Raw genomic sequence first — 23,496 nt, 5'->3', positions numbered from 1 at the left:
GCGATGATTCGGTTGACATGGCCGATCTTGAGGTTGCGGGCGAGTCGGTCAGATGTGGCGAAGGAGCCAGCCAGACGGGAGCCCTGGGACACAGCTTCGTCCGTCTCCGGTTGCGAAACGATATTTTCAGCCGTGATTGTGCAGATGTGTGATGACATGGTGCTGTATGGGGTATGGTGGAGTTCAAGGCTCTTCCAAGATGTCCTGTTCTGTGAGGGTGCTGTGAAGATAAGAGTTCGACTTTGGGTGTTGGGAGATTGAATTTACTGGAGAAGTTGTACGATACAACGGACTCCTGAGATGATGGTTGGTGTGAACCAAGTACAACTACCAGACTTGCGTCTCACGTGTTGGTAGGACTAATGCTGGATTTCATTACTAAGCAACACCTGTGCCTCTCGCCAATATCCTTCTATACTCTTCTCAAATCTCCTCCAACCAATAACCGTAACTCCATCATATGCACTCATGAAGAAGTTCGCCGTTGTAGCATGCGTGGTGTTACAAGAGGTGAATGGGATGGATGGTGCAGACACGATAAGATATAAATAGAGCGGTGAGCTGAAAAATACAGCCCCAAATAACCCCTAGCAGCCTTTTTCCCTGCTCCCGAACAGCTACAAGCATTCTTTTTCACTGCTCTTACTTGGATTGTACAGTAGTATCAGCACCACCACCCACACCTTCAAACTCTAAAGTCGAGTCACAGTGTTTGACTTTGAAATTCTCCAGAAGACGGCTCAGTCACCACCCCCGAACTACACCACCATGGCTTCCAAGACCAAAGTTCTTCTGATCGACAACTACGACTCCTTCACCTGGAACATCTACGAGTACCTGTGCCAGGAGGGAGCCGACGTGGAGGTTTTTCGAAACGACAAGATCACCGTGGAGGAGATCGAGGCTAAGAACCCCGACATCATCTTCATTTCCCCGGGCCCAGGACACCCCAAGACCGATGCTGGAGTGTCTATCGATACCATTCATTATTTCAAGGGCAAGAAGCCCATTGTTGGAGTCTGTATGGGCCAGCAGTGCATGTACGAGGCCTTTGGGGGCACTGTGGGCTTTGCTGGAGAGATTGTCCATGGTAAGTCTTCTCCCGTCAAGCATGACGGCAAGGGCCTGTTTGACAACATTGCCCAGGATGTGGAGGTGACTCGATATCACTCTCTTGCCGGTACTCGAGAGTCTCTGCCCGAGTGTCTGGAGATCACTGCTGAGACCCACAATGGAGTTATCATGGGAGTGCGACACAAGGAGTATGTCATTGAGGGAGTGCAGTTCCACCCCGAGGGCATTCTGACAGATGACGGCCGAACCATGATCTCCAACGTGCTCAAGTTTCGAGGAGGAACCTGGGCCGATAAGAAGTCTTCCGAGGATAAGACCCCTGCCCAGACCTCTATTCTGCAGCGAATCTACGCCCAGCGAAAGGCCGACGTCGACGCCCAGAAAAAGATCCCCGGCCAGTCGTTTGAGGATCTGCAGAAGTCGCTGCCCTACGCTCCCAAGCTCATCGATGTCAAGCAGCGTCTTCTCCAGAAGACTCCTGCCATGATGGCCGAGATCAAGCGAGCTTCTCCCTCCAAGGGCCCTATCGATCTGCAGGCTCATGCTCCCACCCAGGCTCTCATCTACGCCAACGCTGGCGCTTCTGCCATCTCTGTCCTCACTGAGCCTCACTGGTTCAAGGGCTCGCTGGAAGACATGCGCCTGGTTCGTCTGGCCGTGGACTCTCTGGAGAACCGACCTGCCATTCTGCGAAAGGAGTTCATCTTCGACCGGTACCAGATTCTTGAGGCCCGACTCAATGGAGCCGACACCGTGCTGCTCATTGTCAAGATGCTGGACGACGAGCTGCTGGCAGACCTCTACAAGTACTCCAAGTCTCTGGGCATGGAGCCGTTGGTGGAGGTTGCTTCTCTGCCCGAGATGGAGCGTGCAAACAGGCTCAACGCTCAGCTCATTGGTGTTAACAACCGAGACCTGCATTCGTTCAACGTGGACCTCAACACCACTTCTTCAGTCATGAGCCTAGCCTCGGAGGATATTGTGATTGCTGCGCTCAGTGGCATCACGTGCAAGGCCGACGTGGAAAAGTACGTTTCCGAGGGTGTCAAGGCTGTTCTTGTCGGCGAGGCTCTCATGCGAGCCAAGGACACTTCGGCTTTTGTCAAGGAGCTCATTGGTTAGTTGGAGAGTGTGAGCTCTCGTTCCGTACACCTCTACAGACCCCATCGAACCGCGTTCGACAGTACTGAGTCCGGTCCTTGGACCAGAATCATGCGCTTGTTGCGCCACAAAAATCTTAGCCAGAGTATAGATGATGAGATGTTTCCAGAAGACCATGTCATAACATGTCTTTTGATGTCATTGAAAGAGACATTGAAAGACTACAAGTAGAGATATTTTATCAGTGCACATTCCTACGTCAACAATAGATGATACAAGAGTAAATTTCTTGTAAATTCCGCATTTTCCATCATTCTTACAGTGTATTATGCTGACGGTGGCTGCTACATAATTTCAGCTGTAGATAATAATATGAGCTCACACGCCAAAGTGACACATTTTTTCCTACACTGTATAATTAACTGGACGAGGGCCCTGTCTATTATTGAGACGAGCCGTATGATTATTATTTCTCGTACAAGGCAAAGACACATATCCGAGAGGCAGTGCAAGTCTGAACCTGATGCCCTGGCATGTTCTATTTCCAGTCTGTTCCTGGCCTGTTCTAATTTTGTCCGCTGTCTCCATTCGATACTACAAGTTCAACGTGGACTTGCGTCCCTACATGTAGCGACGTGTTCACGTGTCTGTGGAATGATAGCTGCGTAGTGACGTTGATCCATTTTTCTTTTTCCGTTGCCGTGATACTTTACAGGGGTAGATGGAGGTTGTACCTTGAGGAGTATCGTTTCTTTTGGCTATGGCCATCTTCGTGCTTGTTCGAGGAACGGGGTATATTAGGCGTGAAACAAGGTGGTTATCGACAACAGTTGCAATGGACACTGTAAATCACCATTATTAAGAGTACGAATACAAATCGGTACTGGTATGGCGTCGGCACATCAACGGCCAGTAATTCTGGACAATGTTTCACTTGTGCGGTCTCCAAAGCTCACCTGTTTTCCACAGCTTCCAATGCATTCTGCAGCGACCGCAGCGTACATCGGAAGCATTCCTACTCGCACTTGTACACCGTGTGGAAAACGGGCCGTTCGGGCGACTCAGGGGTCTGCGACGGCTGCTCTTGAGAGCATTCTGGGTGCCTGTCATCGCGTCTGAGTTGGGCTCTTTCTCTGAGCTAATCGACATGTGCTGTTTGCACGTTGCAAGCAGGGGAGTCGGGAATGATGCGTGCATCAATGGAATGCTTGTGGAAAAATACGAGCGAGACATGCAACTTGGTGCCAGGAGAGACTCACACAATACAAGGAGAACAGCGGCAAAAAGAGCCAGAAAAGAGGGGACAAAAGTCACAGAGACAGGGCCAATTGCATTTCTGTTTCGCACTACAAGAAATATCCACACATAGGCCTCAGTCAGACCCAAGTACCTCCACTCTTGTCTGGTGCGGCAAGTGAAACATGCAGTCTCAGTCTCGTTACATCTGTCCGAAAAAGGTCCACTGAGCCGACGAGGGTGCCGGCGAAATGTCCGCGAACCGGGGCTTCACGTCCGGCAGGCATCCAGAACTATCAACGTGTATCAGATTTCACTGTGTGTGAAACCACATGAGAAAAAAGAACTTGCCTTCCAATATATTCCTGCGGTTTGTACGCGTGCCTCCATGTTCCAGGCATACACAAGGCACCCGTAACTTTGACAAGTGTACCTTGTAGAACATGATTTCGTGGAAAAGGGGCGAGTATAGAACAGAATAGAAGAAGTTCAGAACTCGTACCAGACATAGACTAAGTCTGAGGACATTCTCATCACATGACACGCTGTTCTCAAATGTCCAGAAGTGCTCCAATCCAAGGCGCGGCTGGTTCCACAGTGATGCTCGCACTTCAGTCTCTACAGTCTCAGCCCCATGCTTTGTCTGTCTCAATACAATTGTTCCACAAAGCTTATCGTTGGGAGGAAGAACCAGCAGCTCCGAAAAGTTAACAAAGGGTGCATTTTTAGAACAAGTTACCACAGGCGCTTTTTTCGTGTTTGGTGGGGCGCGTGGGGTATTGAAAAAATATAGACCATGGCTCCACAGCACAGTGTTGGATATTAGCGGGAATATTATTCATGGAAACAAGTCAAGAGACACATAGACAGTCGCAATCATCTTCATTATTCTCCATCTCCAATTCCAGCGATCCTTTGACCCTTTCCTCACTGCCCCTCACCTCACTGGCGATCAACGGCCCGCATGAAAATCCTGCCCTCTCCATTCCGTGACCAACCGCGTATATGTGCCCTCCACACGTGTGGGTGGGACTTGCAGAGCCGAGAGACGAGTGTTTCAATGGAAAAAATAATCACAAAATAATATTGCCGACACCAGCCTGGTGGAATCTCGCTGGAGTGACACTCTTGGTCCGTACAGTTGTACTGTAATATTATTGCACTAGTTAAGACATGAGTATAGGCCACTGTAGCCCAGGTCATTAGTGTGTGAAAGCGCACTAAAGCTACAGTAATTGTAGCATAATCACCACGAATAGACAGAAAACATTCCGGTTAGCGGGATATCATAGCAATAGCACGTTTTACTTATGGTATCAAGTCTCATTCTAGATCAGTCAGTTGTTTTGTTCCAGGTAGAGCAGTCGGATGCTGCTGTACCTGGTAGACCCGGCATGGGTCGTTATTGCAGTACAGCGGCTCTTCCTCTCGGTTGTCCATCAATGGTTTTGTGAGAAGAATGTACGGTTGCAGTCAGACGATACATGACGCACGTAAGGAGGTGGCGGTGGGCTGCGAGCAGGCCAGCAGGCCAGCAGGTGCACTGGTGGAACGGGAGAGGAGCAACATTGGGTCGATAACTCCGCTCATCGGGATATCCACTGGTCTCAACCCCTATTTCACCTCGCACTCGCCCCATGCTAATTTACAGTCCACTCTGTGACCGTCTTGCTTTTTCCCAATTTTGGCTTCTGCACTGTATTATGGGCGCCCCATTGTCTTCCTCCATAAACTTTGATATGCATGATCGGGCATGCTCGCTCAAACCTTGGACTGTTTGGCCCGTGCCTAAATAGGGTCTACGGAGAGGGACCACTGTAAAGCTCAGTAGGAGAAGAGCAGACCAGCTGCAAACGACATCTCCGGCCTTGGGTTTTGCGATCCTACACATCATCCTTGCTGCAATTGTTCTCCTACAAGTTTACACTACACCCTTGCCGCACGACTCATCTGATCCGACCCGGTCTCTACAAGTACGATACTTTGGAAAGATCAGATTGAACCTCTTCAACCAGCTTACACACCATTACACATCATGACCGACACCTTCACGGTTCCGTACCTGCCCTGCCAGGTCAAGGCCATCTACTCGTGGTCGGGCGAGGAAGACAACGACCTGGGCTTCATTGAAGGAGACATCATTGACGTCCTCAACACGGGAGACGGAAACTGGTGGACTGGCAAACTACGACGAAACAACGTCACTGGAGTGTTCCCTCGCAACTTTGTGGTTCTGGACGAGCCCAAGGGCGGCCGACGACCCCACCAGCCGCCTCAGAAACGGTACACTCTGTGTGACGGAGACGACAGCTACAACGGAGGATACAGCTCAGCTGACGCTTCTCAGGTGTCTCTGGAGCTGACGAGGTCTCCCTCGACTGAAGTGTCTGCTCTGGACATTGCTAAGCCCGTCAATGGCGGTTACAAGTCTTTGGATCCCGCTCAATCTTCGCCACAGTCTTTTGACCCACTTGCTAAGCTAAGTATGCATCTTCAGAGTATTGATCTGGGACATGATCCACTGTACCCTCCTGTTCCTCCTCATGGAGTGAAGCAAACCTCCAACACACGCAGCGGCAATCAGTCTACAAACTCACACAATGCCACCTACGACAAATACTCATCTCTGTCTAACCACAAAAGAACCAACTCGGATGATGGTAACTTTTCTGGCGACTTTTCCGGAGACTACTCTGGGGATCTGGTCAACCACAAGTTTGACAGAGACATTACTCCACGACACAATGGTCTCGACCGGACGCCATCGCCGCTCAGAAACGCCATGGACGACGTTCTGCTGAGTCTAGATGGTATGAAACAAGGTGCTAGAGCACAACAAGACTACAGAGATTTCACACCTACCAAAGACAGACCATACGGGGCTGTCCATACGCCAATGGCGTACCGACCTGAGGCAAGGAGACAGTTGTCGTACCACGAGAAACGGTCCTCTTGGATCCAAAGTGCAGGCCAGAAGACTTTTCATATGGGCGACAATGAGAGTGCGGCTTCTTCAGACGACGAAGAAGATGTTCCATTTTCTCCCGACTCTTATGGCAAGCTTCCATTTTCGCCTGACTCGTACAGTGGGGGTTCTGCTGGAGTCCATCGAGCAGACACTGTCAACTCGTACTCCTCGGAGATGACAAAAATGTCTGGGGTTTCGGGCTGTTCTTTGCCGACCACTGTGTCTGATTTCAGTGCCACTTCTGCTGCTGACTTCCACATGCGCCAGGGTCTCCACGAAGTGACCACAAAGTACATGGCTGACATTGAGTCCACTATGAAGACAGATTCCGCTGACTACGATGCCACGGAGGTGCCCGTGGCTCTGCCCAACCAGTTGGGTCCCGAGAAGTCGCTCAAGATGCGAAAGTCCACGGGCTTCCTCAAGAAGTTCATTAAGAAGGTGACCAACACAGTTCCTTCTTCAGGCTCGACTCCAAACATGTACAAGACAGCATTTGTGGAGTCTTCGCCGTCTTCACGAGCTTCGCCCAAACGAACCGCTTCCATCAAGTCCAACAAGTCCAGTCGCTCGCTCCGGTCCATCAAGTCTCTGTCGGCAATCTCCTTCTCCTCCAGCAACTTCAGCTCCGCAGCTCTCATGAGCGAACCAAGCAAGACCAGCAATGTCAAGCAGTCGGCTGTGGATCCCAAACAGTGGATTGAGATTCGCCAGAATGTCCACAGGGCCAACACCGTTACCGCTGTGGAACGTAAGGAGCGGCAGAAGAAACTGGCTCTGGAGGGTATCAGATGCATTGAGCCGCTCAAGAAAACAGCGCAACTCATCTCGCCACGGAAGATTGAAACTGATCTCAGTCACGTGGACCGCTACGTGCGAACACAAATGTCTTCGCTTGCGTCGTCGTCCACTCCCCACCTGCTCATGTCCAGACATGTCATGCCACAGTTCCAATATGAGATTGAACGGCTCCGAGCTGTCTTCATGTTCTGTTCCGAGAAGCTCAAGTGGACTGGAGACCATGCCGAGAGATATGACATTGACTTACAAGCGACGATGCAAAGCCGAAAGGCCACCACTCAGGAAGTGGCCATGTTGGTGTCGCATATGTGTGCTGCCTTGGGAGTGCACTGCCAGGTTATCCCAGGTATGCTCAAGGCCCCTGGAGGGGTGTTTGACTCGCGATCCACACTAACACCAAACCACTTCTGGAATGCGGTGCTTGTGGATGACCAATGGCGAGTCATGGACTGCACTCTTGCCAACCCTTCGTTCCCGCTGCGATATCAGTACTCTGCAGCCAGTGATCGAGCCTGCGACGACTTTTACTTCCTCGCTTCCCCTGCGGAGGCCATCTACACGCACATCCCCACCAAGGAGACGTACCAGCATCTTGAGCCCGGCCCTCTGGATCTCATGACCGCTCTTGCACTGCCTGTGCTGTGTCCTAAGTACTGGGACACGCGGGTCAAGCTCACCAACTACGACACCACTCTGATGCGGCTCAAGAACCTCGAGGTCGGAGAAGTGACCTTCACTGTGTCTCCAGACATGGAGATCTTTGCGGACGTGCAACCGGGCTCTTTTGCTGCCCATGGACACTCGGCCATGCTTGAATACGCAGCCTCCAGAACCATCCAAAAGGTGCCCACCTTGTGCCAGGTGTACTGGGAGTTTGGCAAGCGAATCTACCGGGTCAAGGCCGTTCTTCCTCCTGGTTTCGCACAGGGACTGGTCAACGTCTATTGTGGTCCCAAGGGCAAGAACTCATCGCACAGAAAGAACCACCATCCTGTCGTGGCAGCCTTCCCCATCACACACAGTGGAACCACTCAGCAGTTTGAGTTTGTCATCAGACATCCCACTCCTCACTGCAAGCTGCAGGATCTCTATGTGGTCCAACCCCAGTGCTACAAACTCACAGTCGGCAACATCTACCACTTTGCCATCAAGCAGCACCCCAGCTCGGGCATCAACTCTGGCTCCGGCTTTGCCCGCACCAAAATCGCCATTCAGCCTCCTTCGGGCAAAATCACAAAACTCGTGCTCAAGGAAGACGACTCCACCACCACCCACGGGCTCTGGGAGCTCAGTGTCAAGTGTACCGAAAGCGGCCCCTGGCGGGCGCTGGTGCTCACTGACAGTGGCAGTGCATGGAGCGTCTTTGCTGAATGGCTCTGTAGCTAACATTATTTATATAGATTGATTAATTGTACAACGTGTTTGTTTCATGGTCGTATGTATGGTTCCACTCAGATGCCAATGCCATGTTGTGTATACGATAAGTAGGGACAAGTACACATAACCGGTATGTACTAATTTGTACAGTGGTAGAAGTTCATACCTCCTGCGAACATCGTACGCACTGTCGTTTAAGATAGATGTGGTACCCGCACTGCGGTCTATGTAGCTACAGTCGCCCAGGCTTACATTGTGTTGCCTCACTCACACACCTGCTCTATTTCTATTCAGATGGTCTAATATATATTTATGGTGTCGTTTTGGGGGTCTAGAAGATGTTAAGAAGGTGGTAAGGGTAGCCGCCGTTCTTGATGTGGAACTTGGCCAGCAGAAAGCTGTAGGCCACCAGAATGACGATACACAGAGCCAGGGTGACACCAACCTGCTTGCTTCCAGTGTTAAGAGAAGGGGCTCGGAGAGCCAGAGAAATCACGCAAAAAGCCAAGAGCGCGTAGGTAAGGGCGATAATCTGGGTCTCGACACCAATCTGCTGAGAGAAGCCGCCGACAAAGTACACGGGGTTGTTGTTGCCATCAGCAACAATGTACTGGGTCTTTCGGATAATGTTGTACATGTGGCCGGCCACAAACATGAGGATGAGGACCAGGGTTGCTGCGGCCCACACGTTTCGCTTCGCGAAGAAGACCTTGAGCTGTTTCTTGAACACGACAAGACCGACACCCACACCAGCAATGGTCAGAATGGCGCTGAACAGTTTGTCCCATCGGAAGGGGTAGTGGATCTTAAAGTCCTTGCCGGTGACCTCTCGAATGAAGTTACCAGCAGGCACTTCCAGGTTGTCGACCTGGGGGAAGGAAAACTTGTAGTGCTCGCCTCCAATGGGGATGTTCTTTTCGGTGGGAGGGAAAATCCAGAAGTTGGGGGCCGCGGTGAGGTCCAGACCTCGGTAGGTGGCCTGGGACTCACTGAAGTCGGCGATACCGAAGAAGACGTTGTCGGAGTCCGGGTGGTCTGTCAGGTAGGATGCAGCCAGAAGATCAAAGGAGGGACCAAACTCCTTACAGAGATGGCAGCCGAATTGGGCAGCCTCAGCCGTCAGAAGCACGACAAAGTGGTAGTCTCGGGGTCCACCGACAAGCTTCTGGAAGTTCTGGTCATTGAGTCGAATGACACCCTTGGATCGAGACAGAGAGGGCAGGTTTTCTCGAATGAACTCGGCATCGAAAACCTGGGCAAAAGCCGTTGTTGCCAGCAGAAAAAGGGCGACAATTGGCGCTAGAACGTGCATTTTTCGTTGATGCCAATGGGGTGTTATGTTCGCGTTGATCAATGTCACACCTTGAATGACAACGCATAGCAGCATTAAAGTTCGAAGGACGCTTTAATGTGTGCCGCGGTGAGAATCGAACCGAGACAAGTTCAGGGAGCCACACAGGACAGAAGGGGTAACATAAACAATAGAAGTGTAAGGATTTCTTCCATGCACGACCCGTCAGATGGAGTGGTGATATGTGGTGCATTATCTTGAGAAATAGGCCCCGAAATGCCATTTAGCTACCTCATCACGTGTCAGCCACCCCATTAGCACTTCTTTTAGATCACTTTCGAACGCCCTTCAGCTCATTTACCCCAACCCATTGAGATGCAGCTAATACGCGTTCAAACCCTATCAATCCAGGTTATTATTTACTAAATTACTAAATGGGAACAAGTCAAACAATAGTGAGGGTAGAGCACCAGACGTCTTGTTGAACACGACAAACACACCGCCCATTGACGACACGTACCAGAACAGCCTAAGCCATCTCACCCGGTCAACGACACAAACACATCTTACTGCATACCCATACTTTTGCATTCAATTCACAACCGCCAGTGCTACAAGTACTTCAGCATCAATCACCACACAAACCGCTATTTGAACTCCGACAGCGAAAATGGCCAAGAATCCCTTCCAACGGAAGTCCAAGCCCTGGGACAAGCTCAAGGAGCAGGAGACACGAAGACGCTCGTCTCTGCTGAAGGAAAACAACTCCAACACTGAAAACGAAGACGTGCCCAAGAAGATCAAGAAGCGGTCTTCGTCTGGGAAGAAGTCTCGAGACTCTCGAGACTCTACCGAATTGAAGGGCGCTTCACAGGCTTATGGTGACTACGTAAAGTCTCGGGAGAGTCTGCGAGCAAAGGGACGCGAGAGTGACGTCAGTCGATACGAGGGACAGCTGCTTCTGAATCAAACATTGACCAGAGAGAAGATGCAATTGATGGTGGAGCTGGACAAGGCAAGAGTAGAGAATGAGAAGCTTCTGGCACAGATCAGAGAGCAGGATTCCGATTCCGACTCCGACTCCGACTCGGAGGAGCTGCAGGAGTTGCGGGAGAACGTGATCAAATTCAAGGAGAACGAAGACAATCTGTTAGAGCTGTTGGAGAATCTCAAAAAGGAAATTGACACAAGCGCCAAGAAGGAACAAAAACTTGCCGAGGAGATTCAGAAGCGTTTGGACACCGAGGAGGAGCTCCGAGAGGCCATGCAGACACAGCTGGAGGAGCAGCAAGTAGAGCTGAAGCAGTGCTTTGAGCAGGAGATGGAGGAACAGAATAAGCTTGTTCAGATCGAGTTCGACACACAGCTTCAGAAAGAACTGTACAAACAAAAGGCTGAGCTCGAGGCTGAGATGAACGAGCATCTTCAACAGCTGTCTAACTCCAACCCCTCCTCAAATGCCACCTCCAATGTCGAGGTAATGAAGGAGCTGCACAACCTGAGACAACAGGTGAGCGAGTACCAGGAGAAGATTTCGTCGCTTGAGACTCAGAACGCGGCCATGGTTAGAGAAACAAAGCTCAACGTTGCATTGCTGGAGCAACAGAAAAAGAAGATCGAAGAACAGCAGAAGGAACTTGATACCCTCTATACCAAGAACAGCGGCACTGTTTTTGCCTCCCGACCTGTTACCAGCTCATCTTTCGATCCCGACAAGAACAAGCGGGCCACGAAATCAATCACGACCAACTTCAAGAACAGCACTGCTCCCAAATCTTCGTCAATTTTCTCCCCTGTTGCATCAAAGGTCGCTCCTTCCCTCAAACCCGATGTGGGCGTGTCATCTCTCTCGATGTCTCCTTATCTGAAGTTGGGAAAGAACAAGAGTAATGGAACCGCTGGCCCCGGATCTCGGCCGTCCACTTCCTCGTCTCTTGCTAGCCACGTCACCGATAGCCCCACAGTTTCTGGACGACCTGCTCGAGTGAAGAATAAGCCTCCCCTTCCTTTGGCCGCTACCCCCAGACGAGCTGCTCAGCCCAAGGGTAGTCTGTTCGACTCTCCAATGACATCAAGACCTACTAGTGTTGCTGGAGAGGACGAAGAGGCTGCTCGAAGACGAACTCGACGATCACTCATGTTTGATTCATTCATCACAAAGAACCAACTGGACGCCTCTGAGTCGCCCAAACGACGACAGAGCTCTACTCCTCCAGTAGAGGACAACAAGCCCAAGAAACGACGAAAACTAGGTGGAGTGATTGTCGACGAAAACGATGACTCTGAGGCAAAGTTGCAGAAGCAGAAACGAGTCAAGCGACCCACCGTTGCACCTGCTGCTCCACTCTTTGCAGACCTGTCTCCCGAGAAATCTTCTGTGGACAGCTCTTCTGTTACTACACCGCGAAGAAACCCTAAGCGTTAAATAGGGCCCTGTAATATATATCATACCGTCTCATTCCATGTCATGTAAGAATAAATTATCTATATATCATCTACCATTTGTTGCATCTGTTAGATGTATGTTGTTCATTAGGAGTTAGCTCAGAGCTTGGCTTGGTTCTGAATAGGACTCAGTCTATACTTCAGGTCCCTCAGAGGCTTGCTTTCGGGCTTCCACTTTTCAAATTCCTGGTTTAGGTTCTCAAGCAGAGGCCGAAGCGGCGGTCGGGCCAGCGTCTCGTATTGCATACTTCGCATGCAATAGGGGAGATTGTAGGGATTGGGGTTCTTTTTGGGGATCTCAAAATCCTCAAAGACGGACATGGCCACAGGGTTGGAGGGAAAGGTAGTCTCCATGATGTATTGGAAGCCCAGATCGTAGACTGAAGCTTCATTGTAGATTTTGGAGTGACCACCCCCGGTTAGGGCACCTGCAACAGCTCCGCTGACCTCCTTGATGACATTGTGATCAGTAGAACCAATGTTCCGGAGCAGCAGGGCAAGGGACACCAGGTCAGAAATGAACTCAGGAGCCACATCCTTACCGTCAACGTACACTGCGCGGAAGATGCAGGGGTGTGCGACATGCATGCATGTGGAGGAGTAGAGAGGGACCATCTGGTCGTTCATGGAGCCGACGAAAGCAATCTTGCAGTTGTGCGCAAGAACAGTTCGAAGAGACTGCAAGTACTTTCGAGCCATGAGAGAGTTAGTATCCTGGAACTCGAAGAGCTCGGCCAGGGACTCGGTTCCAACGGAAGTAGAGTACATTCGCATCACGAACTTGGAGTCCAGACCGTAAAAGGGGCCGAGCGAAATACCGGCCATGGCCAACATACCAATCTTCTTGTGGTCCACGAGACCGTTCTCGATTAGCCGAGCAAGAATGTGGACGGCCACGGGCACACCCTGGGAGTGGGCGCAGAAATAAATAACGTCGGCGCTTCGGACGTGGTCGATCCAGTTCATAAGAATGTTGTACAGGTTGTCCACCCGCTGCAGAACCTTGCCCTCTCCTTCCAGAGCGATTCGCTCAATCTCAATGTCAACATCATGAGCCTTGGCCCATCGTTCCACGGCCTCGGCTCCCATGTTCGCAAACCGCACAGAGGTTCCTGTGGGCTCTCCGATAAAGGTTCTAACCACCTTTGCTGGGAAGAAACCATGCACACCAATGACAACGGCCTTCTTGACCTCAGGCAGCTTCTGTGTTCGGTAGACAGAGCTGTGGAACTGATTGTATTGGTTCAGAGCGGGGTCTCCAGAGGTAGTTTTGGGTGTCCAGTAAGAAGACAACTTCTTGAGGTGAGACAAAAAGTAGTCTCGTTGCGAGTACTCCGGGAAGCATGCGTCGGGCGAGGGAATGACGAGATTCTGTCGATAAGGCTTTCCATTCTTTGTAGTCTTTCGAACAGGAGGAGCAGGAGAAGCGTCTCCGGACTGGGTTGCGCCGTCTAACTTCTTCTGGTCCTTGTCCTTGGATGGGATATCCTTCACAGGCTCAGATGGCTCAGTGGCCTCCATTCTGGGTGATCCCACAGGAGATGATCGAGGAGTGTTCGGGGGCTCCTTTGAAGGTGAAGACTTCGAGTCAAGACCCGAGACAGCTACTTCACCGCTGGTCTTTTTGGCTCCGGTACCTGTCGACCAGAACCCCCAGGATCGGCCACCACCCTTATTTTCCTCGGCCACCACCTCTCCTCCGTCATCGCCCAGTTCACTTATGTCCGAGGTAACCACATCTTTTTCCTCGGATCCAGCAGGAGAGGCCTCAATGTTTTTAGACGAGCCCCACCAGCCCGAAAACCAGCCCTTGGACTGAATCTCAGGGGCGCTCTGGGCCTGTGTATCACCATGTGAGGTGGGTGCCGACGTGGAGGTGGAGCTGGTTGCTGGATCGGAGGTTGTAGCCTTGGTCGGGTTGGTAGCAACAGCAGTGCTTGTAGAGGAGCCCATTTCGGGAAATTGCGCCGTGGCTGTGCGAGTCGTCTTGGAGCTGAAAAACCACCAGCCAGAAGAGGATGACGAAGCTGCGACTGTGGTCGTATTGGTTTCGGAGGTAACGATAGCGTCGGGTTCCCTCGGTTGGGTCTCCGCAAGCGTACAATCAGATGCGCGGTTAGGGTTCTCACATGCGGAGCTTGTGCACTCCAAGGTTTGGTCTGGTTGTGATGGAGGGGGGGAAACTCTCTTTGAGCGCCACCATGAAGATGTTGGGGTCTCAACAACAGAGGCCGACAAGTCTGCACCAGCTCCGGGGGTATTCGGTCGAGACAAAACTGGCGATGTAGCGGGCTTGGAAAGCACCTTTTCCGTTTCCATGGCAGGCTCCTTATCTTTGCGAGTGGAGAAGCTGAAACTGGGTCCTAGCGTAGAGTGGACTGAGCCCATGTCCTGGAAATCGGGGGTCTGGGAAATAGCTGAGATGGAAGCGATGGACGAGACAGGGATGCCTTTCTGGGCAATGATATCGGGCGAGCTGGAGGGTGTAGAACTGCTGCTGCAAGGCCGGCTGTGGGTACTGCTTCTGCTTCTGCTGCTGCTGCTAGCAGATTGCGAGTGCGAGATGATTTGGTGGGTGTGAGTGTGATTGGGAGAGTGTTGAGGTTCTCTCGGGCTTTCTCTTAAGCTATTTGTGGAGGAGAATCTCTGTAATGAGACAGACAAGTCGGGACTTTTGCCTTTATCAGCGGCTGCGAGGATCATAGTGTCTGTATGCAGGGCAGTTGTAGGGGCACAGAACGTAGGGGCCGGTGGAGCGACTGCGGGCGCCCCGAACTCGGGCTCTGGTTGCTGTGCACTTTTGGACTCGATCATGGCCTTTTTTCCACTTTTGCGCTGGGTTAGAAATAGAACCAACAGGTTAGGATGATAATACAGCCCAAGGGAGGCGTAGAGACTAGATCCGTTTGGTGTCAGAGTGCCGAACGGGGCTAGCGACGCATGTGGTGTCACAAACAGCAGTGTGATTGTTTCCACTCACTCACTCTCACACCTCTTCTCTCTCTGCCATCTGCCCGTTATTTTGTTATTTTCACATGGTCTGAGAGCCCTTGTGGCACCATATGCAGGCCGTCCTCCCCCTTCTGGCAGGACAACTGTCTGTCTGTGGATATTATTCCGATACTTACCACCTTGTATCTCATGTTTGGATCTTCTTCTCACAGGTATCTGAGCTGGTGTGGGGCGAGTTGGAGTGGTTGGTGGCGATGTGACTTTGGCGTGTACAAGAGGGTGGTAAAAACGCCTGATGTTGTGTTTACCGCACTGTTGAGGACGTGGAGCACTTCTCGGGAGGTGTGGCGGGCTGTGAGGGCGGACCGGGCGTGTTGCGGGGTAACAGCTGGGGTTTTTCTGTGAGATGTGTCGGGGGTTATTAGTGCAAATCCAAGCGCTGATATGAGTGCGGATGTTTTTTCTTTTTCTTTTTTCTTCTCCCCAGCACTTATTTCCGCGCATTTTATGTGGGCACAGAAATTATGATTTGATCGGAGCTCAACATGCATCACTTGATGCCGATAAGAGGGGGAACTAAACATGCTCTGTGGTTGCATGCGGAGCGAGGGTGGCAGGTTTTTGCATGGGCTGCGACCTTTTTGACAGACACCCCGATCTACGTGGCTTTTCCGTGTCAAAAGGGCCTCCCGGGTGCCAATGAGAGCGGAGCGCTAAAACGCGTTCTCCAAGATTTGCACCAGATGTACAGACCCTAATTTGTCATTGTCACCTTACTGTACCTTGTCCCAACCCGTTGCCGTTGCCCTGAATACCATAGGCCCTGGTAGCGTTGGCATGCACAATCTCTGCACACTTGTAGCCAAATTGATGGCACACGTGCTTGGGCACGCACACTAAAAATGTGGCAAAACAGAAGTGAAGCAGTGTGATAATGTGGTGAAACTTTTTGGCTCCACAAAATGACCAGTCGGAAAGACGCAACCGAGAATAATAATGCCGCCTACTTGGATCGTAGTTGTAACAAGAATCAATCTCCGAAAAAAAAGGATCACGAGCCCCCTCTACAGTGTCTTGTACAGTGCACGCTGCTTATTGCACTCTCCAACTGCATGACATCTACCTCAACCATGAGACATCTACAGTATGTACATACGGAAGTATTTAGCATGTGCTATGAAACTACCGGCTTGATGGAGGGGTAATGTCTCACATGGGATAATGTATGTAAGCGGAGCTTGTATCGTACCTTGGACATCTGGGCAATATTGTAGAGAGAAAGTCGTCTTGTGTGATGTTTCATGGCCAGAGTCATTCACCCATACAACTATCTCATACATATATTAGTTAGATATCGGGGTTCGTTTGTTAAAGAGCTAACATGGCCAAGTCTCGACATCATACGACAGGGAGCTGCTTGAAGTCACTTGAAAGATATCAAAGGAAATAATACAACAATGAAAGCTTTCTGGAACATGTGGGATGCCAAAGAATTTCCATTAATTACTCACTGGATGGAATTTATCCGTTGATAGTGACTCCCACTGTCATCATCATCTAGACACCCGCGGATAGACTCAGGTGCCGTTATCAAACGGTATCCACAGTGAAGTTGATGTAATCCGTTGTATGAATTGTTCATTGAATCATCTTAGCTGCTCTAGGGCGAATCAGTAAAGTGATGAGTACATATCATCTGCTACAGGTACTTGTACATTCTGTAGTGTACTGTACGTACTGTTCAATATCAAAATACATTATGTGCAAAGCTGTGGTCACTTGTATGACACGACCAATGAAATCTAATACAGTCGTGCACAAGCATTGTGTATATGTGTAAAGGCTCATCCTTTCTTTCCAGGTGCTTAGAACAAAGCACCATCCTCCTCGTCAGCAGTGGCGTCGAGCGCAGCAACAACCTCGGGAGCGGTGTTGGTAAGCAGAGAGTAGGCCTTCATGATGAGCTTTCGCGAAGTACCCTTCATGTTCAGGTCGATGCCCTGCTCCAGCATGCTCTGTTGCTGGCTAAGCTGCTCGGGAGACACGTTGCCTCCAGCAGATGCAAGATCGATGATTCGTAGAGGAGCGCAGACCTGGCCGTTGCACCAGCCCATGATGAGGCCAAGGTCAGACACAGACTCCTCTTCGTGGGTGGGATCGACGAGAATGTTGTTCCCTACCACTGCCAGAGAAAACACCAGAGGCGGGGTCCACGAAATGGCCTCCGATCCGGAGTTGTTGGCCAGAATCTCGCCTCCACAGAGCGCCAGAGACTCCTCCCAGTCGTCGGAAAATACAGGGACCTCCTCGTGCTCCTCGTCATTGGCTGAGGACACCAGAAGAGGAAGACGTGTGCATTTGAGAGCCAGGAAAATGGCCAGAGACACCAAGTTCAGAGGAAACGAGGTGTGCGACAGCACCAACGCGTCAATATGTAGCTTGAAAGCATAATTGGACCGGGTCAGACGAAGCCGGTTTGTGTCAATGCTGGAAAGAATGAGCGTCTGCAGTACGGCAGACAGCAGCTTGGGCAAGGGACTGTCATCTCTGATATCGTCAATATCCACCTCCACGGCAATCAGTTCGTCCACGGACGAGTTCTTCACCACCTTGGCCTTGACTCCCACAATGCATTCGCCTCCGTCCGACGTTCTTATTCGGGCTGATCCGTTTGTTGCTGGCAAAAAGTTCTGCGCTGCATCCACCGGCCGGAATTGGTTGGGCTCTCGGGCGTCTGGTCGGATCGTGGGCGTGGCCTGGAGCGATTTGCGGAGATAGTCGATTTCTGCTGGCGAGAAGGGCATCGTGTGGATATTATGTGTAGCGTGTGCGGTGTTGTATACGCCTTAAATTTTTTAAGCTGAGGGTGGATGGCGATAGTGGAAAAATAATTGTGCATGAAGGTGGAAGCTTAATTTGGAACTTTCTAAATTTTTTGGTAGTGCTGATTCAAAACGTCATATCACAAAAACCGATGCTGGATCTGCTCAAAAAACTGGATCAGCACACGCTGGGGAAACACGCGGATGAACTCACCGACCGCCTGGTCGGGGCGATCGGTCCCTCCGTGTCGGCTGACCTGGTGAACCAGGCCAAGGACCTCCAGCTGCTGGAAGAGATCTTGACACCCCAGGTGTTCCAGGAAAAGGTGGCCAATGTGGCCGATAAGTGCGCCGAGTCGATTGGTACATGCTCGGAATCAATCACCCTGGTCTCGAGTCAGATCCCTCTGCTCTCCAGGCTGCTCTTTGACCATGCATACAACAACCTGAGATCATATGTGTCCCAACCTCATCTCAACTACCTGGTAAATGCGGATCTGCCTGCTGTGGAGGAGTCGAATTCTGGCGGATCTGTTGACGTTGAGACCGCCGCAGTATCTCTCAAGTTCCTACAATCTCTTCTGCTCAACAACGACCTGGGTAACCCACAGCTGGACTCTCTGCTTCTCCATGTTGTCTGTCTGTCTGACTCTGATCTGGTCCATTCTGCTGCCGTGCTTCTCAAACTGAGAATGACCAATGTAGCTACAAGCGCCCTGGCGTCGTATCTGTGGACCATTGTCTCCGATCTCGTCAACTCGTCCCTGGACGACCACAAGACCGTGGGATACAAGCTGTGGCTGTGGTGGCTGAGTGCATGTGACTCTGCTACCCTCGAGTCCGAGACTTTCCAGTCGCTCTTCAAGACTGACCTTTACTGGGCCTGTCTCCTCAGGCCTCTTAAGACTACCTCCTACGACCACAAGAAGCTGGCCCTGTACATCATCTCAAGATCTGTCCAGCATATTGTCAGCGACATTTCTCTGGAAAGCATGCAGTGGTCCACAACCGACAGAGATGTTCTGCTAGAGCAATGGAAACGTTTTGCTACTCTCACCGAGATCATCGCCATTGACTCTTCCTACAACCAGACGGTGGCCTGTGAGGGAGATATTCTCATGTTCCTCGGGCCAGAATGCAAGCTTGCTCCTCGTTGGGGTATCGCTCTCATTGCCATGGGACTCAATGCTACCATGGACACCGTGCGGAAGTACATGGCCAAGGTTGTTCTTGCTCTGCCAATTGCTTCTCTGGTTGTCTTTCAGCATGACATCCCTTTCTTGGAATCCAAGCTGCTGCCTTATCTTCTCGAAGCTACCCATTTCCAGACTGCTAGACACGACGATCAGAATGTTTGCATCTACGGTGATACTCTGGAGACCTTTATCGAGGGTCTCTACACCACTTTTGACAAGTCTCGAATCGAAGCGCTAACCATCTGCATCTTCAAGCTGCTCAACATTCTGAGAGAAGGATTCGACCCCTCCAAGATCTACGCACTAGCAGGCGTCATGTCTGGACTCAAGGCCACAGAGTTCCAGCTGAGCGACGCAGCATTGGACGCCTTTGCTCCCATGCTGCTGCTCACGTCCGAGACAGGTGTCCGACGAAAACTGCAGAAGCTGTACCTGGCTAGAATTTGCCTCCATTTCGGCCAATCTCTGCGAGTTCTCAAGCTTCTGTCTCAGCTGGTTACCCTCGAGACTATCATGACTGGTCTCAACTTCAAGCTCACTCCAGATGCCGAGCTGCGAAAGTCGATTGAGGATCTGTCCACGTATGCTGTCTACCTGTACGGTTCTTGTGAGACCTGCAATGTTGACGAGGCCGCTGCTCAGCTCAATCTCCTTCCTGTGGGTGTTTCTCTGGGCCTGAAGAACATGGGTCTTACTGGCGTCCCTACAGTCTCAGTTGACGATTCCATCCTCTCATCTATCCAAGCCACCCAGGCACTTGCAAAGTCCAATCTTTCGGAAACTAACACCGATTCCATCGAAATTCGGCTCGAAAAGTTGAAGTTCCCTGACGATATGGATCTGACTGCTGCTCAGCTCACTCTTCTGGCTGCTCTCAACATCAAGAACGGAAAGGGAGACTTTGCCAACACGTTCGAGTACCTCAAGTCTTCGCACATTGTTTCGCGAGACCTGAAGACTGACCAGACTATCCAGTCGTTGAACAACCTCATTGCTGCGAAATTCGACTGTCTCAACACTACTCTTGCTCATCACAGGGTCACCGAGCCGGTGGACGTGATCAACTTTGCTACTCTCAACTACTCCGTGGCTTCTTCGTGTGAGTCTCGCTACGCTATTGTTGCTTGCATCTACAGAGTGGTTGAGCAGCTCGATGCTGCCGACGAGAAGACCTGCTCGGTCATCCAAGATACTCTGTTCACCATCTGGGACGAGATTATGAGTACCGGACTTGTATCTTCGGCCAAGCCTGTTCATTTGGCTTTCATCGAGCTGCTGCTGAGCAAGTCAGTTCTTCAAAAGTGCACCGAGAACGACTCACTGGCTGAGACGGTTCTCGATATCGCCTCTACTCTGGTATCTCAATGTTACGCTCGTCGATCTTTGCTTCCTCTGGTGGCCAAGAAGCTGCTTGAGTTTGGAGGCACTGAAATCGTCAAGATTGAGGGAGCCCATTCTCTGGTTATCGAAATCTACACTCTTCAGCAAATTGACGACACTAACTTCCGACTTGAGGATGCAATTGCTACTCGATACGATACCGAAATGGGTAATGACGGTGCGTCTGTGTTCAAGGATGTTCACGGAGGCAAGGAGGTGGCTGCTCGGGCTCTGATTGCTGTTCTTGTCTCTCAGATCACCGACGCTGCCTTTGCCGAGTTCATGTGGGACGAGATTTTCTCCTCTGATTCTTACCGACTCTTCAACCCCAAGAAGCTCAACGACGGTAAGGAGGAGCGAATCCGGGTCCAATGCTACCAGCTTCTGACCATGACCGAGGATATTGTTCATCACGAGTTTTCCCAGGAGGAGACGGAGAAGCTTATTGAGCACATTCGCTTTGAGCCCTCTCCCATTGTCCGAATGTACATGGAGTGGATCATTGCCCGTGTAATTCTCAAGGGCGATAGTCTGGTGATTCTTAAGAAGCATTTGTCCAACCCTGAGGAGATCCCCCGAGTACTGGCTGCCTTCCAGCGAATCGGTCTGCTGATTGGTGAGCAGATTGAGAACGTGGACGACCGCATTTCCTACCTCACTGAGTACCTCAACATTGTGCTTCCTTTCTGCTCCTCCAACCGAGCCGCCGTACGACACTTTGCCGTGTCCATGATCTGTGCTGTGGGTCCCTGGATTCAGTCTGAGCAGTTCTGGAACGGCAACAAGAAGGCTCTCGAAACGATGGAGCCCTTCGCTCGAATCTGTATGGGCATTTTTAGCCACGCTACTCGGCAGGAGGCTTACCACCAATTCCGAAGCGGAGAGAAGATGCTCTGGAACGTGCACCGATACTACAACCTCGTGGGCATCTGTGGAGGACTTATTCTGCGTCTCAGTGACCGAGAGTTCCCCTTTGTTAGCGAGACTGACTTTGCTAACCTGGAACTTGCACCTACCAAGCCCCATGTGGACCTTGTGTTCCCGCTGGAGCCTGCTTCTGTGTCTCTGCCAACAGGTGACGAGCTGCGAGTATCAGTTGGAGCCCACGACAAGTCTGTGTGGGCTTCTGAGGCTGCTGTGGCAGCTGCCTGTGGCATTGAGGTCTCATCTGTGTCTGCTCCCGTTCAGACCAAGTCCGGAGCTTGGAACGCTACTTTGGTGGAGGACAACTCGGAGGAGTCTCGAGCTGCCAAGATCAACCGAGGAGAGCTCATTCTGGTGGCTTCTCTGGTCGACAAACCCCCTAACCTTGGAGGTATCTGTCGACTTTCCGACGTGCTGGGTGCCCAACTGCTGACTCTCAACGACATTTCTGTGGCCAAGCATCCCCAGTTCAAGAACGTTGCTGTGACGGCTGACCAGTGGATGCCCATGGCTGAGGTCAAGGTGGACGAGATTGCCGAGTTCATGCGGGCCAAGAAACGAGAGGGGTACACTCTTATTGGTCTCGAGCAGACGGACCAGAGCAAGCAACTCAACAAGGACTTTGTCTTCCCCAAAAAGTCTCTCATTCTGCTGGGCATGGAGCGAGAGGGTATTCCTGGTAACCTTCTGGCCGAGCTGGACTACGCGGTGGAGATTAAACAGATTGGAATGATCCGATCCATGAACATTCAGACCGCTGCTGCCGTCATTGTTCACGCCTACAGCATGCAGCACTGTGCCTAGATGTATTATTAGAATGTATGATATTATGAAAGTGAGAAAGTTGTAGACAACTTCTGTGGACATGGAACATTCCCATCTTAAGTCGAATGTAACCCCCACTCTATCCCCACCCAACTGAACGTTGACTTAGGTTCCGAGGGCCGGGTTAGTCGACCTGTAGAGAGAGCAGGCGGCTAAATCTACAGTGATTTCTGAGCTTCGGTGTTTCTGAGCTTCCGTGTTTCTCAGCTTCGGTGGTTTCTCAGCTTCGGTGGTTTCTCAGCTCGGTGGTTTCTACGGCGCAATCCGTGCATTGGCCTGAGACATATCACGCCATGGTGAGTAGATCGAGCAGGAACTGAAACCGGCTTTGAAGCTCGTAGACTAGGGTACCCATCTATGGAGGACACCGCCGCGATTGCCTGCTAATTAGCTCTTAATAACGCTGATGAATCTCAGACCCCAGCCACCATGAAGCCTTAAAGCCTCAATTGCAGGCTGATGCCAGTTTACTAACACGCCACCTGTGCAGAGCCGTTCGCCCAAGCGTACTCTAACTCTGGTGCCCACCAACCACAGCTCCAAAGCCTGATCAGGGTCACATCGTGATACAGCCTACTGAGACATGTCTCGGGTTTGTCTGTGTATGCATGGTCCTGCGCCAGCTCAATCTGAGACCTTACTGTAGCCTGTTTGCTTATCCTAAGGAGTTGATGATCGGTGAGCTGACTAAAATACAGCCTGTCAGCAATTGAGCCCAGACGAACTTGAATACACGAAGAGCTCGTTCATGCCAGCACGTCGTACCTTCGCGCCTAAGAGAACGCTTAGACCCCTTAAGTTTATTGTTCCTCTTCATTGTTGTTTATTGTTTGGGGATAAGCTCTCAGCCTGTGCCTTCCGCGATAGCTACAGTAGTACGAGTACAGGACAGTTTGGTGGGTTTGGTGGGCCATATTGATTAAGTGCATGAACATACAGCGCACAGGTATGAACATAGACTCTCTGTTACGTTAGTACTCAGCGTCGAAAAGCAATCAGCAGGTGGTTTGATACTGGGCGCAGCACACGGTCGTCCCATCTTCGATCCATACGGCACCGTCCCCCAGGGTTCTTTCAACGCTCTCTCCAGATCAACTTTGCCTT

At 51.1% G+C, this 23,496-nt stretch overlaps 7 protein-coding genes across 7 annotated transcripts; 4 read left to right on the top strand and 3 right to left on the bottom strand.

Moving 5' to 3' along the window:
• Positions 1-768: 768 nt before the first annotated feature.
• On the top strand, positions 769-2,196 carry YALI1_D13963g (uncharacterized protein; the record flags this gene model as incomplete). The annotated part of the gene is made up of 1 exon (XM_502685.3): positions 769-2,196. One exon carries the CDS (start codon positions 769-771, stop codon positions 2,194-2,196), a length of 1,428 nt encoding a protein of 475 aa, XP_502685.1.
• Positions 2,197-5,446: 3,250 nt separating this feature from the next.
• Positions 5,447-8,566, top strand: YALI1_D13916g (uncharacterized protein; the record flags this gene model as incomplete). The annotated part of the gene is made up of 1 exon (XM_502684.3): positions 5,447-8,566. The coding sequence occupies one exon, from the start codon at positions 5,447-5,449 to the stop codon at positions 8,564-8,566; it is 3,120 nt and encodes a 1,039-aa protein (XP_502684.3).
• Positions 8,567-8,888: 322 nt separating this feature from the next.
• On the bottom strand, positions 8,889-9,944 carry YALI1_D13871g (uncharacterized protein; the record flags this gene model as incomplete). Its single annotated transcript, XM_502683.3, has 1 exon — positions 8,889-9,944. One exon carries the CDS (start codon positions 9,942-9,944, stop codon positions 8,889-8,891), a length of 1,056 nt encoding a protein of 351 aa, XP_502683.3.
• A 574-nt stretch (positions 9,945-10,518) lies between these two features.
• YALI1_D13865g (uncharacterized protein) lies at positions 10,519-12,273 on the top strand (the record flags this gene model as incomplete). Its single annotated transcript, XM_502682.3, has 1 exon — positions 10,519-12,273. The coding sequence occupies one exon, from the start codon at positions 10,519-10,521 to the stop codon at positions 12,271-12,273; it is 1,755 nt and encodes a 584-aa protein (XP_502682.3).
• A 119-nt stretch (positions 12,274-12,392) lies between these two features.
• Positions 12,393-15,436, bottom strand: YALI1_D13816g (uncharacterized protein; the record flags this gene model as incomplete). Its single annotated transcript, XM_068282677.1, has 2 exons — positions 12,393-15,128; positions 15,422-15,436. 2 exons carry the CDS (start codon positions 15,434-15,436, stop codon positions 12,393-12,395), a joined length of 2,751 nt encoding a protein of 916 aa, XP_068138778.1.
• Positions 15,437-17,110: 1,674 nt separating this feature from the next.
• On the bottom strand, positions 17,111-18,049 carry YALI1_D13790g (uncharacterized protein; the record flags this gene model as incomplete). Its single annotated transcript, XM_502680.1, has 1 exon — positions 17,111-18,049. One exon carries the CDS (start codon positions 18,047-18,049, stop codon positions 17,111-17,113), a length of 939 nt encoding a protein of 312 aa, XP_502680.1.
• Positions 18,050-18,219: 170 nt separating this feature from the next.
• On the top strand, positions 18,220-22,371 carry YALI1_D13788g (uncharacterized protein; the record flags this gene model as incomplete). The annotated part of the gene is made up of 1 exon (XM_502679.3): positions 18,220-22,371. The coding sequence occupies one exon, from the start codon at positions 18,220-18,222 to the stop codon at positions 22,369-22,371; it is 4,152 nt and encodes a 1,383-aa protein (XP_502679.3).
• Between the last annotated feature and the right edge of the window lie 1,125 nt (positions 22,372-23,496).

This window comes from Yarrowia lipolytica, chromosome 1D (assembly GCF_001761485.1).
Source record: "Yarrowia lipolytica chromosome 1D, complete sequence".
Taxonomy (NCBI): Eukaryota; Fungi; Ascomycota; class Dipodascomycetes; order Dipodascales; genus Yarrowia; species Yarrowia lipolytica.
This window is presented reverse-complemented; position numbering and strand designations above follow the sequence as displayed.